This window comes from Chanodichthys erythropterus, chromosome 5, assembly GCF_024489055.1.
Source record: "Chanodichthys erythropterus isolate Z2021 chromosome 5, ASM2448905v1, whole genome shotgun sequence".
Classification (NCBI taxonomy): Eukaryota; Metazoa; Chordata; class Actinopteri; order Cypriniformes; family Xenocyprididae; genus Chanodichthys; species Chanodichthys erythropterus.
The window spans coordinates 9,896,065-9,915,460 of NC_090225.1; the positions used below are offsets into that span (position 1 = coordinate 9,896,065).

The 19,396-nt window shown below is 35.8% G+C and overlaps 1 protein-coding gene across 1 annotated transcript; it reads right to left on the reverse strand.

Annotated features, from left to right (window-relative positions):
- Nucleotides 1-140: 140 nt before the first annotated feature.
- On the reverse strand, nucleotides 141-18,074 carry capn2a (calpain 2, (m/II) large subunit a). The gene is made up of 21 exons (XM_067386030.1): nucleotides 17,686-18,074; nucleotides 16,146-16,215; nucleotides 12,309-12,427; nucleotides 11,617-11,750; nucleotides 10,730-10,898; nucleotides 10,528-10,611; nucleotides 10,251-10,336; nucleotides 10,059-10,127; nucleotides 9,812-9,972; nucleotides 6,209-6,378; nucleotides 6,089-6,100; nucleotides 5,632-5,843; nucleotides 5,337-5,373; nucleotides 3,584-3,649; nucleotides 3,106-3,163; nucleotides 2,959-3,023; nucleotides 2,771-2,839; nucleotides 2,593-2,671; nucleotides 2,284-2,400; nucleotides 1,190-1,248; nucleotides 141-1,101 (listed from the first exon to the last, which is right to left on the reverse strand). Exons 1-21 carry the CDS (start codon nucleotides 17,920-17,922, stop codon nucleotides 1,078-1,080), a joined length of 2,097 nt encoding a protein of 698 aa, XP_067242131.1. The 5' UTR covers nucleotides 17,923-18,074; the 3' UTR covers nucleotides 141-1,077.
- Between the last annotated feature and the right edge of the window lie 1,322 nt (nucleotides 18,075-19,396).

Consider the following 19,396-nt stretch of genomic DNA (forward strand, 5'->3'; position numbering starts at 1 on the left):
AACACTACTAACGAAAGTAAAAACAACATATATATATATATATATATATATATATATATATATATATATATATATATATATATATATATATATACCTTGCAGGTAATTGAATAATTTGAACACTGAGAAGAGCATGTTGTAATAAAAGATAACTTTATTTGCTTCTTTCCAGCAACAAGGCTGTGTATTTTAGGCATTTTAAATTCCAAATGGTACACAAGGAATGCTTGCAAGGCAGCAATGAAAAGTAAAAGTAAACTTGGTTTGAGACTTAAATCTTGAATTTCATTAAAAAGTATAAAGTTAACAAAAAATAGCATAAGTTATATTAGCACTAGCCTATAAATTATCTACAAAATCATGTTTGAATAGAGTCTGTGCATTAAAGATCCCATAAATTCAAAAAGGTTTTGTGGCTTTTTATTACCACCTGCACTGGTTATCAATAGCAAATCATGGTTCTTTGTTGTGATAATGTGGCTGTTTTTTTTTTTGTTTTTTTTTAAACGTAAAATCACTATGATATGTCCTATTCAAATTTAAATAGGAAAAACATTAACATGGCAGAAGAAAAAACCTTGTTTGTTAAGTGATTTAATCAGGTCTGTAATTTGTTGGTTTTAACATTTTCTTAAAAAATAATTCTTTAAAAAGATTCTAGTTGACTGCTTACTGGCTTCCAAGTTTGATATGATAATCTGGTCCCTCCCTATATATGGCTTGGAAATCCCTCTTGGGATTTTATTCAACAGCTTTTTCATAGACCAGGTGAAAATCATATGTCTGATGACTTCTAAAGTAATTGCACAATTCTCCTCAACAACCCATACAATTTGGTCTATCAATCACATCAGCAGCACAAAAAAAAGCAAAACAGTGATGCCTTGCAAGCACCGCAATAAGAGGAAAGTGCATTACAAATAATACAAAAGCCAACTATACTTGTATCTCTGTAACAAAGTACAATGGACACATTTACAAATTCCAGGTTGTTCATTATCCTAAGCATTTATCTATATGATTGTGATCTGTTAACTAGCACAATACTAATACAATTCATAATAATCCTCTGGCCCTTTAAATCATAGCAAATGTCAGCCACTGAAAGAAAGAAAAAGAACCATTTAAAACGCTCAAACACAAAATGTATAAACATTAAGACACTATTAGACTGCAAGAAATTGAGTACCTGGAAGAAGTCCAACTCAATGAACCCACTGTTGTCCATGTCAATCCTCTTGAACACTTCTACAAGGAGTAAAGAAATAAGAATTTGCGGTTGAAGTTTCATTTATATACACAAAAAGAAATATAATCACATTATATAGTATGTAAGATGGACCACTTATTAAAAACATGCTGCACATGCAAGGTGGTTATGACACAGAAAGATGTTTTCAGGTCTTTTTTGTAAACAGAACTACTTAAAGTGCCCCTATAATGCTATTTTAAAGGTAACTATTGAGGTCTCATACAATAGGTTTACATGCATCAAAGGTCAAAAAACACTTACATTTTCTCATAATATACATTTGCAACATCACCTCTTTTCTCACAGAGTCTGAAACGGTTTGATAAAGTATTCAATTTCCTCCTTTCCGAGCCTACTCTGCTCTGATTGGTCAGAAGGCCCAGTCTGTTGTCTATCTCTTACAGCGGTGTCGGAAAAGGAACGCCCATTACCATATCTGAATTTAAGCTCCAGAGGTTACCTCAGCACTTGTACACACAGTGGTACAATGAGTAAAGATGGCGTCAGTTTTAACAGCGTCTTCTCGATATGTTGACAACATGAACCAAACTCTTCTAGGCCTCAGCTACACTTATAGTGTTTGAGGGCGGGTCAAAGTAGACGTTGTTTGAGGGCAGCCAATGAAGATCATTGACTGGCATTATGCAAATTTTTACAAACCTATGTAGTTTTGTAGAGCGAAGTAAGACTGGAATTACTGCCAACTTGTTTCAGAAACAGTTCTTTCTTTTAGGAGACAATAACTTTATCATGCAAGTTGATCTTTACCGTGCATGTAGACTTTTTACACTCACAAATAGTTATATTACACACAACATGTAAAAAGTATAATAGGGGCACTTTAAAGGTTTACTTAAAATCTTTCATTTTCAAGTTAAAACATAACTTGAGACAATTAAGAAAGTATGTAGTGATATACAACTGTAATGTGGTCAACAAACCTCAAGTACTTTATAGCTATACAATTAAAAAAAATGAACACCCTTGAAACCTCTCTCAACCAATCAGAATTAAGAATTCACTGCTCTTACTGAACATCATCTCCAGACGCATCACACAGGACACAAAGTTATCGAAGTCGATGGTCATGTCTGCGTCTCCATAGCGTGCAGCCAGATTCTGATGAATGCAGTCATTCAGAGAGAATCCTGTGAAATGATTATCAATAATTCAAGTTACTTTGATAAACTCAAAGTTTCACTTGCTGCTAGCAAATAACTGCCAAAAAACTATGGCTTTCAGGAATATCCTGACTGTGATGTATCAGAATTCATTAAATCCTTCTTAAAAAAACTCATTTTAAAATTAAAAGTTTGAATGAAGGTCAAAGGTCAGCGTACCTGCTTCTTTCAAAGCCATGCGCATCTCTGGTGTACTCATACAGCCGGACCCATCCATGTCATTCTTCTTATAAATGATCTAAAAAGGGGGATGATGAGGATGTTACACCAAGATAACCCATGAGAAGCATCTGCATGTAGCATTTTTGAGTTTCTATGCAAATTGAGACAAACTGACCAGATACTTTTGAATTTTCTTCCAAAGAGTGGCAAACTCAGATAACCCTAGTTTACCATTGCCACTTTCCTGCACTAGAGTTAAGTCAAACTGAATATGACACAAATTATGAGAAAAAAGATCATAAACACAAATGAGTTAAAGAAACATTTTAACAACTGCCTGATGAACTGTTTGTAAAAGGATACATCCATGAGGTTGACCATGACTCGACAAGTATCCGAACTGAAACCATCTGTCTTTATATCAGTTCCTGTACAGAGAAGAACAATTGTTTACAAAATATCTTTATGAATATGTGTTTTTTTATAATAATGTATAAAGAAAAGACTTACGTTTAGCGACTATTTTGTTTAAAATAGTTCGCAGCTCAATGGCAGAGATCTCCATGTCCTTAGGTAAGAGAATTACTACATATTTTTAATTGGTCAAACATGTTTCATGTCAATCAAATAAAGTAATCCATGAGCATTAAGGCCCGTTCACACAAAGGATGATAACTATAATGATAACGATAGAATATAGCTCTAAAAATAGTTCTACATATAAAAGAATAGCAGAGCCCACATCACAACTATAACGATAATGGCACAGAAGAACAATATCGTTTGAATCACTTTCAGAATGATACAGCTGATACAGCCAATCAGAATCCATCCTGCTTTAAAAAGCTTGAACATTTAAAGCGGCGGACGACAAAGTTGCAGCATACACTTAGAATAAACAGAACATTTTGTGTTATTGTTATCATTATCTTTATAGCTATTGTTGATGGTGTGAACAGGTCTTTATGCAGGGTCTAAAATAACTCACATCTCCAGCAAGTTTAGTAAACAGTCCCCTAAAGCCAGCATCAACCTCATCTTCAGACACTGTCTCCTGAGGAGACAGAAAAGAGGTTTATTATTATTATCCACCTTTTTCCTGACAAGCCTACTGCGTTTTTAATTCTGGGAGGCATTTCCGGTTTAGGGAGCTTCCACTCAAAAAGACTGAAACAAATAATTTCAAATTATAAGGTTGTGCAACAAATAATCCTTATCTGTCAGTTTGACTGAACGAGCTGTCAGTTTTCCTAAATGTTTTATTTTTAGTTGTCAGAAGAATATTTCATTTCAGTTGCTGGATTCTTTTCCTCCTCATTATTTTCTTTTTTTTTCTTCTTTGTATTCCACTGTAACAATACAAAAAAAAAACAACATATACTGCACATTGTGGTTGTTACGTCTGTTTCTGGGTTTGAGTTGTGAGCCTGTTAGATTTGCACTGTTCCCAGTTCAGTTTCCTTTGTCTCGGTCATTGGTTGCCATAGTGTTTGATTTGAACTCATGTGCCTCACCTGTGTCTAGTTAATTATTTTGTTTTGTCTCTAGTGTTTCTCTCTGTGTATATATAGGGGCTGTTTACACAACACTGTTTTCAACTAAAAACGGAAATCTTTTTATGCATTTGGTTGTGTTTTGGGGGCCTGAAAATGTACATTTTTGAAAATGGGTTTCAAAGTGCAAGTTTTTGAAAACAAAACCATTATCGTCTCTGTGTGAATTTTGAAAAACGGTGACGTTGTGCGCATGCGTATTACGTGTTCAGTCTATAGGCGTGTTGTGTTTCTTTACAAAATGACATCGCCAACTACTGGCCTGGCAGCAGAATACAGCGTTTATAGTTGTTTTTGCGTGAACGGGGACCGTTTTAACAATGTGAAAAACACAAAAGGAAAAACTTTTCAATTTTTAGGTCATCGTTGTCATGTAAATGTACCCATAGTCCTCGTTTTCAGTTATTATTTGTTCAGTTTCGTTTCTGTGGTTGTTCTGCTTACCATGTTTTTGTTCCTAGATTTCTTGAAGAAGTGTTATTTGAGTTTATTCTGATTAAAATATATACTACTTGCAAATAGATCCAGCTCTTTTATTTCTGTCATTGTTTGAAACCCAACGCTGACAGTGATGATTGTTGTGCTCTAACAATTTACTTTACAATATATCCCATGAATAATTCACTGAAATTCACTAAGAATCTCTTGTTTTTCCTCCCCAAATCCTCATGTCTCTTCCAGGTTTATCACACAGATGCTTAAAAATGTAATTGTCTCCCTTTTTTTACTTCTAATCCCTATTAACAATGTTTACTGGAATGATTCTAAAGCAGGTAAATCTATCACAATGACAGAAAGCACTTTGAAATATCACACAACGCTAATATTATTGAACATTTTTGATTAAAGCAACGCATGTAACATTATACAGACATATATTACTACAGTGACATTTAACACATCCGTAATATTGCTGCAGAAAGAATCAAGCTTTTGTGGTAATTCATTGTCTTTTGAAAGTACTGTAATTTGTTAATGCTTTAATGCATTTTTAAGTTTCCTTTTAATGTTCGAAAAGGGAGTAGAATTCATTGTACCTGTTTTTTTAAAGCTTATTGCATTCATGGAGAGTGAGCTTTTCAATGATTGTTTACAGTTTAACAGAAGTTACTCCCATAATTCGCACAAAGCATCATGGGTCTTGGGGAAAAGGTGGATAAGAGAAACACAAAGGAAAATGGGACTTACATCTTCTATGTTTGCCTCTACAGGGTCATCGCATTGTCTAGAGGAAATAAGAGAGAAAGAAATAGTAAAAAAATGTAAGGGATAATTTTCTTAAAACCACTGAATCACTGAAACTAAAAAAAAACAAAACAAAAACACCTATCTACAACTTTTGTAATTTCTTGACAGGTTTCTCAAGAACACTTCTAATGTAAAAGAGTTTTTGATTGATCACATGTTGAAGGGACTACAACAACATGATTTTATTAAGTGCTTATCAATCATTTTTGAATCAATAAAACAAGACAAATCTTACTGCATCTCAGACTGTTTCTCGGAGAACACACGCACACAGAAGTCTCCGTTCTTGTGTGGTTCGAATGTGGAAGGGACGATGAGATATTCTCCAGGAGGAAGTTTAAAGCGGGTGCTGACCTCTCTCAGGTTAATAAAAGTCTCAGATCGAGCTTTCTGAGCATGGCTCAGGAAATAGTTCTTATCCAGGTGAACTTCCTTTTGGCCATGGAACTACAATGAGGTGCAGAGGAAGAATAAACTATATGTTTACATTTTCTGAAGAGTGTTTTTTGCCTGTGCAAAAGTCAATGCTACATTGCTAGAGTGGTTGCTCAGGAGTTTTGAGTGGTTTCTCAGTGGTTATTATTAACTAAAAAGTATTTTTTATCAAAATGTATTTACAATATTTTTTTAAGTGTTAATGCACCACGTCTTCATTTGCAAAAATCCTATTCAGGTTTTTCCAATATGCTCACCTGTGGAGGCACCTAAAAAGAAAGCAAAAAGAATAGGTGTATAAACATCACCCTTCACAAGATATTTTATAAACATTACAAAAACAAACACACAAAACATTTGTATCTTAGCAACCGCACCTCATAGATGGCATAGCCAATGGTGTGCATATCCTCTCCAGCCTTCCTCATTTTGCGCCGGTTCTTCTGAATCAAGCCAATGACCACACTGCAGCCTACTTCATTATCATCAGGATCATCATCTTCCTCCTCTAGTTTGATCTTAAACTGAGGATTCATCCAGAAGGTGTCTGTGGAAGACAAATTATTAAGATGAAAATTACAGCAACAGATTACAGTACATCATTTCTTATGTTGCATATTTGACATGGGTTTCTTTCACATACACAACCATTTAAAAGTGATTTTTTAAAAATGTTTCTGAAAAATCTTTTATGCTCAAACAAAAATACTAATATTTTAAATACAATTTTAATATTTATTTCATCCAAAATACAGTAAAAACAGTAATATTTTGAAATATTTCAAATGACTGTTTCCTATTTGAATATACAGCTCTGGAAAAAAATTAAGAGACCACTTAACATTGATTTCTGAACTTGGAGTGGTCTCTTAATTTTTTCCAGAGCTGTATTTTAAAAGGTATTTTTTTCCTGTGATGCAAAGCTAATTTTTAGCATCATTACTCCAGTCTTCAGTGTCACATGATCCTTCAGCAATCACTCTAAAATGCTGATTTGTTGCTCAAGAAACATTTCTTATTATTATAAATGTTGAAAACTGCTAAATAATTTTGTGGAAACCATGGTGCATTTTTTTCAAGATATTTTGATGAATAGAAAGTTCACCTGAAAAGCATTTATTTGATTATATATATATATATATATATATATATATATATATATATATATATATATATATATATATATATATATATATATATATACATATATATACACTATATTGCCAAAAGTTTTGGGACGCCTGCCTTTACGTGCACATGAACTTTAATAACATCCCATTCTTAATCTGTAGGGTTTAATATGGAGTTGGCCCACCCTTTGCAGCTATAACAGCTTCAACTCTTCTGGGAAGGCTTTCCACAAGGTTTAGGAGTGTGTTTATGGGAATTTTTGACCATTCTTCTAGAAGCGCATTTGTGAGGTCAGGCAGTGATGCTGGCAAGAAGGCCTGGCTCGCAGTCTCCGCTCTAATTCATCCCAAAGGTGTTCTGTCGGGTTGAGGTCAGTCAAGTTCCTCCACACCAAACTCGTTCATCCATGTCTTTATGGACCTTGTTTTGTGCACTGGTGCGCAGTCATTTTGGAACAGGAAGGGGCCATCCCCAAACTTTTCCCACAAAGTTGAGAGCATGAAATTGTTCAAAATGTCTTGGTATGCTGAAGCATTAAGAGTTCCTTTCACTGGAACTAAGGGGCCAAGCCCAACCCCTGAAAAACAACCCCACACCATAATCCCCCTCCACCAAACTTTACAATTGGCACAATGCAGTCAGGAAAGTACCGTTCTCCTGGCAGTTGCCAAACCCAGACTCGTCCATCGGATTGCCAGACAGAGAAGCATGATTCGTCACTCCAGAGAACACATCTCCACTGCTCTAGAGTCCAGTGGCGGCGTACTTTACACCACTGCATCTGACGCTTTGTTCTTAAGCTAATCGGAAGGCCACACGAAGTTTGGAGGTCTGTTGCTATTGACTCTGCAGAAAGTTGGCGACTTGTGCACTGTGTGCCTCAGCATGCGCTGACCCCGCTCTGTGATTTTACATGGCCTACCACTTCGTGGCTAAGTTGTTGTTCCCAATGGCTTCCACTTTGTTATAATACCACTAACAGTTGACCGTGGAATATTAAGTAGTGGGGAAATTTCACAAATTGACTTGTTGCACAGGTGGCAGCCTATCACAGTACCACGCTTGAATTCACTGAGCTCCTGAGAGCGACCCATTCTTTCACAAATGTTTGTAGAAGCAGTCCGCATGCCTAGGAGCTTGATTTTATACACCTGTGGCCATGGAAGTAATCGGAAAACCTGAATTCAATTATTTGGAGGGGTGTCTTACAGTTTTTCTCAGTCGCTTTGGTACATTTCTCGAATCAAACTCACAATTTGCAAAACAGTAAGTGCATTTCTCAAAACAATTTGTACAAATAGCAAAACACCATGGATAACCTGCAAAAGCCACTCTCTTACTCAAAATCCTTAGTTCATCTCTCAAAAGTAAATATCTGTGTCAATGAACATGTCAGTGCCATCAGAATGACAAGTCCTTGTGTCATTGTGTACGGATAAGACAGTCAAATTGTTTAGTCATGTTCTCAATATAACCGTTTACTCTGGAGGGACGTTCTGATGGAAACTATGGCTAAAGTTTTGATGACAATTATTGTCAATTATAAGTTACATCTTAGTGTATGTGTGAGTGTAATTGCAAGAGAATGGAAAAGATTCAAATTTACTCTCTTACTGTTTGTACTGTATTTTATTGACAGAACATGTCATTGAGTCATTGAGTCATGTCGTTATTGAGTCATGTCATGTCGTCAAGATTCACCTGGGAGCAATTTACCAATTCAGGACAGATTTAGAAAAAAGTCTAATGGAAATATAGAAAGTATAGAAATATGCTTGACATATTATGATAACTTGTTCAACCATTTTGCATGTAAAGACTTATGCTATGAGCTTGTGCCTAAATGTTGTGGGGGGTGAGACTATTCAACAGAGACCCAATATAATACATTTTGATCAACATGACATAAGCAACTGATAATGTAGGAAACAACAGAGAATTGTACATAATCATTTGCATGGATGTACCAAAGCATTTGCAACTTGTTCAAAGAAATGAGAAACTGCTTTTTTGATGTGCACAAGTGACACAATGATGTGAGAATTGAACAGGTAGTTTTGAGAATTTCAATTCTGATCTGAGAAATGTACCAAAGCGACTGAGAAAAACTGTATAGTGAGATATTATATACATATATATATATATATATATATATATATATATATATATATATATATATATATACATATATATATATATATATATATATATTTTTTTTTTTTTTGTAAAAAGTAAAAGTCTTTACTGTCACATTTAATCTGTTGAATTCATCCTTAATGAATAAAAAACATTCTACATTGTATTACTACTAATTCTCCAGTGTTTCACTGACAGTCCCCACCAAAACTCAGCCATCCGCTTGTTAAGTCATGACATAAGGAATGCTCATTTCGTGGTCCAAGTCTTTACTTGTTTCACTTGAGAATACTATCTTAACAGCCATTCATGAGTACTATTTATTCATATTACACATTTAAGTTAAGCATTTAAAAACTATTGTGTACACTACAGTCTCCGTGCTCACGGGTGTCCCAGACACTAATATTTTAATGATTTAAAAATGATGAATCACTGTCTGGCCATCTGGGATTTCAGTATGGAGATAAAGGTTAGGATTATAATTTTTCGGTAGTAGTACATCACATCATGAGTGTATTTTAGCACTGTTTGTTGTTTTCTTGGGTCATCTGGTAGAGTGTTGGACCCGGAAGCGGACTTAACAAGTGGTTTGGTAGAGTCGATGTTGTTATGCCATGCCCACTTAAACAGACTGCAATTCCTTTTGGTGCCAGTAGTGGTAGAGAAAGTAGTCTTCATCTTTAAGGTCAAATAAATATAAACATGCTTACATGGATGGTTCCTGCAGCCACCAGCAGTAGAGCCTCTTCTCCAGGTGCCATCGAACTTACATGTACTCCAGTGTTTGACAGAGTCCGAGTTCAGTGTGTCTGGTGTCAGAGTGCAAACCTCTAGGCGGGAATATTGCCTCACAAAATCTGAGAATGACATCCTGCACAAGTGCAAACTGGAAGTGAATAAACCGAGCCAAGAAAAGCTTTGGTGATGCGGGTGGTTTTTAACTGAATTTGATTTTACCAGAACTCTCCATCTTCTGCCTTCACATTCTCACGTTCAGATGGATCGACAGCGCTCCACTCAGAAGAGCTAAAATACAGGGTACATTATATATTATATATACTACTGTATAATGCTACAAGTGCTCGATTTCAAGCTCATACAACAATATAACATAGATTTGAATTTTGTAATTAAATTGTTGGGTCTTACTTGTCACTCCAGGCCCCCGTCCATTCCACCTGACCCCAAGGATTACGAACTCTGACCAGCTTCTCTTTTCGACCTCGGTAATTTACCTGTCAAAATTGTACATACATTATACATATAAAACTTACAAGGTAAAATGCTACTTTTAATATACGTCTTCTTTCACTGAGCAAATGCACAGGAAAACGTCTGAATTTAGTCTAATCCAAGGCTTTATCGGAACAGTAATGTCAAAGCACCCCCCCTCCCAAAAAAAGAGAAAGACACTCAGATAAATAACCTCAATTGCCCCAGTAAGTGAGTAAGCATGTCCTTTCACAAGCTTCTGATAAGTGATGGCCTCAGAGTCTGCTGCACTGGTGATCTGTAGGAACAAAGAACTGGTAATAAAAGCACTATTTCACTGCATCTTTTTAATAAGGATTTTCACTCTTGGGTAAACAATTCCTTTAACATCTTTTGGTGTGCTGAAGACCTCATACATCTATGGAGCATCCCAACAGAGCTCCAGAGTCCAGGGCCTTCCTGATGATTTGGAACATGTTGGATGGCGCGCTTTTCAACTCGTACATTTCTGCAATCCCACCGGTGAAATCCTCAAAACCTTCAGTTGTAGAACCTCCAGAGAGAGCTTCATAACACCCATTTACTCTGAATGACAGAACACAGTGTCACTCTAACGGAAAGTGTGCGAAAAGAGTTAGGGCTTGGCGATAAAACGATAACTATCGCAATACTTTCCTTTAACAAAATCCTTTACATTTTCCTTCACATCTACATCCCAACTCAAGCTATTGTCAAATGTGCTTTTCCAAGAGACAAAACATATAATATTAATTTGTGAAATGTTCACCTGTTTGGCAAGTGTTTCTGATAAAACCACATTTAAAGAATCGTGAAAAAAATTTGTTATGGTTTCCACAAAAAATATTAAGCAGCACAACCATTTTCAGTATTGAGAATGTTTCTTGAGCACCAAATTCAGAATATTAGAATGATTTCTGAAGGATCATGTGACACTGCTGGAGTAATGATGCTGAAAATTCAGCTTTGCCATCACAGGAATAAATTACATTTTTAAAAAAATATTAAAATATAAACTTTTTTATATTAAAAAAAAAAAATGAAATAGAAAAACAATATCACTGTTTTTACTTTAGAATTGTATCAAATAAATATCTTGGTGAGCATAAGAGACTTTTTAAATACTTCTTTTTTTTTTTTTTTTTTTTTTTTAAAAACCTTTTAAAAAACTAATAATTTTAATAGACTACTTAAAATAAAATAGAAAGCTAGACTGCAACTGTGACTGTTATGACACAAGAGAAACACATCCCAAACCCAACAAAAGGAAGATTATATGACTCACTTTGCATAGGCCTTCTCCAGCAGGGCGCTCCAGAACTCAGAGCCGGTGGCGGAATGAACAAACAGCAGTTCTCCGTCTCTAGTGGGCAATCGATCATCCACAACCACATCCACCCATTCCCCATACTGCCACAACTGCAACCATCAAAACAAATGTACTTAAATTATGAAGGATTCACAGCAGATTAGAATTAAATACAACCTCATAACACACAGAACCAAGAGCCAAAGTTCAGAGTAAATGAGTCAAAGTCCTGTGAATCATCTCTGGCATCACTTTCAGTTATGATCTGGGAATGATTTAAACGCTTTAATACTGTATTATTAAACTCAGTGGCATAGCAAAAAAGTGGAATTTAAGAATACAGAAAGGCTGAGCACATACAGGAACTGAGCACACACTTCCTCTGGGATCAGTGCTGTCCGTCTATTATGAGTCAGTTTAACTTCCTGTTCTGACAAAAACACACCACCATTCCAACCCATAAAACTGAGCCAATCTGAGTTACCAACACCTAGAAACCAACTAGAACACCCCTGGCAACACCCAAGCAACCTCCCAGAACACCATAGCAACTATTTAGCAACCACTCAACATTTTATCAACATCCTAGCAAGGCTTAATTCCTTAAAACTTCAACATATTTCTCTTTAAGTTCAACTTCAACATACTTTCATATTTGCTTTGTTTACCTGAAAGTGGAAAATTCCAGCATAGTCTTGTCCAAAGCCCTGGTTGGATGGTACGACACGAGCCAAAACCTCATCATTAAGGGTCAGTGACGCAATGGCCGCTAAGAGCCAGCAATCACCTGCAGAAAGAAAACATAATGTAACTTTGGAGGAGCTTTTTTACAAAATTTTTACAAAATTTACCAAAATGAACAACTGCAAAGGTATTATAAATGTTAAAGGGATAGTTCACCCAAAAATGTAAATTCTGTCATCATTTACTCACCCTCAAGTTGTTCCAAACCTGTATGAATTTCTTACACAAAAGAAGATATTTTGAAGAATATGGGTAACCAAACAGTTGATGGGACCCATTGTAGTGTTGTCACAATACTGGAATTTCCAACTTCGAAACAATACCTTGAAAAAAATTAGCCACGTTTACATGTAAACTTTTTTGTCATTCCGATTAAAATCATTCCGATTGAAAGATTCGGTGGACTGTTTACATGAGACGTTATCTAATCCGATATGGTGTTTACATGTGCCGGTGTCAAAGTTTGAACTAATTGTTATATACTATTGAACTAGCATATTGAATATAAAAATGAGTTCAAACTTTGACCTGTGGAGGGCAGTAATACATTTAGCAGTGTCTACACTGCTGGAATTCAAATAGAGAAGAAGAAGAGAGCTAGTTCAAGATGAGCATTTCTGGTTAAAATGTATAAAATTTAAAAAAAATTTTTAGAAAATGAGTGAATGTTTCTCTAGATAAGACCCTTATTTCTCGTCTGGGATAGCGTAGAACGCTTCGAAGCTGCAGTGAAACTAATTTTGACCTTCAACTGTTTGGTGCCCATTGAAGTCCACAATATGGAGAAAAATCCTGGAATGTTTTCATCAAAAACTTTAATTTCTTTTCGGCTGAAGAAAGAAAGACATGGACATCTTGGATGACATGAGGGTGAGTAAATTATAAGGAAAAGTTTATTTAAAAGTGGACCAATCCTTTAATCAAGCAGATGGGCACAGGAAGCTGACCTTTTTGGTGGCTGTGCATCTCGGAGCTTCTCAATACTACCCCTCCCTCAGACGAAAAGCAGAAGCATGCGGATGAAGGTCCGTAGTAATGATAAACTGAGTTCCTTCAGTGTATTTAATAAATGTTTTGTTTTAGTTTTATTCCACTTTAATTTGCCGCCGCAATTGTGCGTTCTGATAACCCGCAACCTCTTGACGTGATGACATAGCTAGACGCAAAGTAATCGGTTTAACTCATTATAGAAAGGTTTATCTCAGCCCTCTCAAACCGATTACAATTTCATTCTGTTTGGGCCATAGACTGGTTTGGGCATTTTTATTTCGATTGAGGTGTTTATATGGAACATTTTCATTCAGATTGGACTTTAAACCGATTACAATGCTCCATAAACACACCTATTGATTTTCGATTTTTGATACCATGGTGAAAACTGATCATACAGATAATTAGTTATTATCTGGGTTATTATTAGGCTGCTGTCACTTTAAGAGCTTATGCACAGATCCCAATGTTTGTGATGCAGCTTTATGTGCGCTCCACTTATATAGATCAGTGGTGCACTCGCTTTTGATGCGAGCGTGTTCCTGTAGGAATGACTAAAATTATGCACAAGACAAGCACTATTCAAACAAAGCGAATGAAAGGAGGCGGATGTGTGTCAATTCACCGTTGGAGGAGTAGGGTATTCCTACAGGCTGCAGTTTCAAGACTGCATTTCTAAGACCGCGTTTTTAAGACCCTAGTTTTGTTTTGTAATTATTATTATTTTTTAATTTTATAGCACTCAATTCTGTATTTATTTTATTGTTATATTCAGGAATTATTTAGTTGTTTAATTGTATAAATTTAATTGATATTGTCATAACCAACTCCTAACCCTAAACATTAGCTTTTAACCTAATTTGTTTCAATATATGAGCAATATTCTGGTTTTAAATGAAATTTTCTCGGAAAGAGATTATTTTCTGTGTCTGTGTGAGACTTCAGTTCATTAGCTGTAGCACGGTGCTTAACATCTGATGTGTGACACACTTAAAGTGTAGGAAACGGTAAAAATTGTGCTACAAACTAATGTGTTTATTAGTACGCTAATAAACTAAAATAATTTGAAAACAAAATAATACATTTAAAAGCTAAATAATAACTTTAGACTGCTGACACTTAAATTAATAATTTCCATGGGTCTAGTCTTTGCATCTGTTTTCAATTTGAATCAGGTATCCTCTGTTGGAGTAGCATTGGCTAGGTGGCGCTATCACAAAAAACTAGGGTCCTAGAAATGTGGTCCTGAAAGCCTCTGGTACTGCATTTGCCATCGGAGAGAAGAGAGAGTGAGAACGTGCAGCTGGTATTTGTGTATTTATACTGCAGAAAAGGAGTATTGGAACCTTTTCAGATATTTCAGACATATCAATATTTTTGACAACACTACCCCATTGACTTCCACAGTATGAAAAAAAAAAAATAATAATACTATGGAAGTCAATGAGGCCCATCAACTGTTTGGTTACCCATATTCTTTAAAATATCTTCTTTTGTGTTCAGCAGAAGAAATTCATACAGGTTTGGAACAACTTGAGGGTGAGTCAATGATGTCAAAATTTTCATTTTTGGGTGAACTATCCCTTTAAGACTTCACTTCCTACATGCTCAATTGCAAGCGCTGAGATTCTATCCCCCGGCAGTTTGTTGTAGGCCTACACAGTTTGTCCTGCCCAAATATTCTTTGCATTCCACAATCTTCACAAAGACGACTCAGTTTAGCTGGCTGCCTCTAAATAAATCGCCTTTCAGATTCTTCCGCAACATGTCATCTGATTAGGCTTCAAAATGCCTTTAACTCACTGGGCTGAAAAAACAGTTTCCTGTTCAGTAGTATGAATCATCTTTCATACAGCTATGACAACATGTTCCTAGTGATACTACCATGAACAACAACACTGAAAGTGCTGCTATAGTAACAGTTAAACTAACAGGCTTACTGGTGAGTTTCCTCAACGACTATCAAAACTATTTTAGCACTATTTCCTGTTCTTAAAGAATGAAACCAGTGCTATGCATTTCATTTCATGCAATAATTTATGATTATGAGTGTTTAACGAGGCTACAGGTATTGCATGACCCTTTAATTAAAACTATGCATAATAATGAGATAACTCAAACTAACTAATGAATAAATTAAATAAAAAGTACTAAAAAAATACAATAAATAAAACTTGAACTAATAAATAATAACAATTTATTTTGTAAAGACATTGATATGCAGCCAAAAGCACAAAAATAATAAAGTCAAATCTTCAAAACATGTCTATAAAAATATAAAAAACTTCCATCCACACTTTGTTTAAAAAAAAAAAATACAAAAAAGATGAAATAAAAAATTTTGTGCACCTACTACTAGCACATACGCAGAGTCAGATGTAATATAATAAGCAGAATTGTGAGGAAGAGGTTATAGGAATTGTTCCCCGTGTTATGCAATTGTGCATATCACACCCCATATGGCTGGGATTTCACTCAAAAATTGCACAAAGACTTCTATGTTGTCTGAGTAACTTCTGGGTCTCACTTATTAGACAACGGTGCAATATTAAAGGGGAACAGAAAACTCAAAAACGTGGGTGTGCTTCTTAAAATATTTCCACATGTTTAGAGGGGACTTCCCAAAAAAATTAAAAAGAACAAGACAATTCCAAGACTCTTCATAAAACGCAAGACACATTTGGTCGGTCTTTCATGCTCCTTTGGTCAATCTGTCATTCCTCATAATGAACACCTTTTGGACTGTTAGAATTGCAGTGGTGTTTACTTACCTAAACCTCCTTGGCAAATATCTGTTCTTGTAGCTCCTCCAACAATAAACTCAGGACTGGAGGTCAGTTCCTGAAGAAGTAGTGCAGAAGCATTGACATGAAGTTTTCCAAAAATGTTAAAGGGGTCATGAACTGCGTTGGTTTATTATTTTTATAATGTTTCCTGGGGTGCACTTATAATGTTAGTATGCTTTTTACATCCAAAATTGTCATAATTTATAAATAAAAGGCATTTTCCTACCCTAATTTTAGCCCTCTGGTTTGAACGCTCTGTTTTAAGGGGCGTGTCTGCTGTGAGATTTCAGTGTAAACGCCCACTGCTGTGATTGGCTAACATCTTTGCATATGAAAATATCGAAGTATTACTCTCTCTTTTAGCATGTTTTTACTATTACAGCTCTCAAGGTTAACTAATCGTGAAAAGTGTTGCATTACATTCAGATCATGGCATGAAAAGTTGCAGAGATTAACACTGTGTAGCCGATCACAGTCATGTTGTTGAGCGCATGAAAGCAGTGATCTCGTCATTGCGACTCAATTTCTGCACACTAACAAATGCTTTCATCTCCACTAACAGTGCAAACGCGATATAACCTAAAGATTCGTTGAATAAAACGGGAGTTTTGCGTGTCATGATAAACTTGCGCTGTTTGATTGACAGCTTAAGCACGCACTGCTCCAACGATTGCAAAGGAAGCTTTCTTTGATCGCTTTCTTTATATAATTTAATCACCGTTAAATAACAGATTATTTTCATCCTACTAAGAGAAACAAGTTGACGTTTAGTCACGGGTTTGATTTACTGACACACAGACAAAGAACATCTGACTGTACATGAATCATTAATATCAGATCAGGCATTAGAATTAATACAGTTACTTACATGTTGTTGCATTACTGTCGAGTCCAGGCACTGCACAATATTTTGTAATCCTCAATGGCATGTTTATTGCTTGATAGCTCGATCTGGTTTAGCACCACGTAGGCCTATGTTACTAGACTATCTATTCTATTGCATGTCACGCACAAATCGGTGGGCGGGGCTAAACAGGTAGTGATGAAGTAGACCTTGATCTTCTTCTGCGGAGGCGGTGCTTGCTGCCCCATAGATCCTCACTTTGAAAAACCTGTCGTTTGCTGGGTCTGGTGTCAATAAAAGCTTTTATTGGACTAACAAGTTTCAGCTCTGAAACTTACAGGATATTCTTATAGTATGATGACCTCTAATATGTCAAAAGCTCAAGGAAAATTTGATTTCTCAGTTCATCGCCCCTTTAAAATGTTCCCTTTCCATTCAAATACTCATGAGATGAGTCATGTGTTGGCATTTATATCCTATAACAGTTTATATGCTTCAAGCCACAATGACAAGATAGATAGATAGATAGATAGATAGATAGATAGATAGATAGATAGATAGATAGATAGATAGATAGATAGATAGATAGATAGATAGATAGATAGATAGATAGAATTTTACCTTGATATAAGATGCACTACTATGGTAAAACTACATTGATGTTAATTTGACATGACTCACCCCAGGTCTTTTCCACACAACACCTTTGGTTTTTGGCGACCGTGGACCGAGTTCGTTGAAGCCCAGAGATTCGGGAGCGGCTGGGAACGTTGTATCACAGAACAGCTCCCCGCGGCTCAGACACTCACTTCTCAGACCCTCAAAGTTTTGGTTCAGGTACTTCACGGCATTGGTGTTCGTCCCAAAGCCAGCCGCCAGGGCTCTCTTCTTGGCGAGTGTGGATGCCACGCCGGACATTTTCTAACTTTTCCCTCTGTGCTTCTCTGCAGCTGAAAAGTGTGAGAGTCAAAAATGCTCTTACGCCCTCACCCACTCCTCCTTCTAGGACAGGCGTGGTCCTAAGCTTGTAATTTTAGGGGCCGTTCACACACGCACTGGGAGATTTCTGCGTTCTTTTTGCAGCAGAACAGCTGAAAAGGAGCAGAACGTCTCGAGGCGGTTTTTCAAAGCTGAGCTTTTTCACGCGTTTATACAGGAAGCGTTCTTGCATTTCTTCTGCACTTTTTTTTTTTTTTTTAATTTGGTTTATATTTTGTTATTCTGTCTTGCTGGGGGAATAAAATTTTTTTTTGGTCTCCCGCTCTGGTCAAGCCGGTTTGTTGGCTGATTTTACAGGGTTTTGGGCAATTTTTAACTGTTCAGGCTGCTATTTTCAGTGGGGTTGGTTTCAGGGAAATCAGCCTGGTAACGGTGCCAGTTATTTGATTCTTCAGCGGTCAATCATTTGCCGTCGTTCAAGCTATTTGTTTGTTTGTTTATTTATTTATTAGTTTTATCTTCGCTTTCATTAAAACCTATAGGTTAATTTAATGAAATCATTGATTTTACGTTGTTTCTATTATGAAATATCTTTAATTAAAATATGTGCAATTAAATATGTAAATATTCATATGCCTGTAGAGAAGTCATAGAATAATTTTAACTATCAGATGAATACATTTTACTGGGATTCTGCTTTGTCTGTCATCATTTATTCAATTATTCAATTGATTTAGTATTTTACATTAATGACACTGAAAAATATCTAAATATTAATTGGGGGGGTCTTCATGGGGACCAACTTACCCCTCTTTTATTATTTTACATTTTGTGTAGCCTAACAACTAAATTAGCAAATGTTTCTATTTAATTCCTGTAATAGGGCCTAACACATTGGTTGATGCATCATCACATAAACTTCTTCACATAAACTTATATCTAAATAATGAAGTTTAAAAGTAAATCCACATTGTTTTTAAGGGGGCCATCTTCTCTCATGCTACCTATTGTAATGGACTAAAATACATTGTTTTTCTGCTAAGCTTTAAGATAGCCTACTGGTTGAATTATATATATTAAAAAAATCACCTCAAATTAATATTTCATGTCCTCGCATTATTTATTTGACGAGTAGCCGCGTAATACGCTCTCATTTTCGCACATTTTTTTTTTTATTACATATTTGAGCGCACAATGTTTTTTTGACCAATCAGAATAAAGTATTCTGCAGCACTAAGTGATACGGCCTAATGAAATCCTGCATATGGTTCTCTTAAACTCTGATCTGATCCTCCTATTCTGCTCCAGTTCACCATCACAGGGCTGCAGATAGACCTGCATTCTCATGATGAACTGCTGCTGCCCTCTTGTGTTCTTTACACAATACACTACAAACAACCATCTCATCAAACATACATTGTTCATTAAAACAAGAGCATTTATAGATTAAATT

Coding starts and splice junctions, on each gene's coding strand:
- capn2a (XM_067386030.1), bottom strand. CDS start 17,922: ATGTCCGGCGTGGCATCCACACTCGCCAAGAAGAGAGCCCTGGCGGCT. Junction 16,216..17,685: donor TTGTGTGGAAAAGACCTGGG/GTGAGTCATGTC, acceptor CTACTTCTTCAG/GAACTGACCTCCAGTCCTGA. Junction 11,751..12,308: donor CTGGAATTTTCCACTTTCAG/GTAAACAAAGCA, acceptor TGATGGTTGCAG/TTGTGGCAGTATGGGGAATG.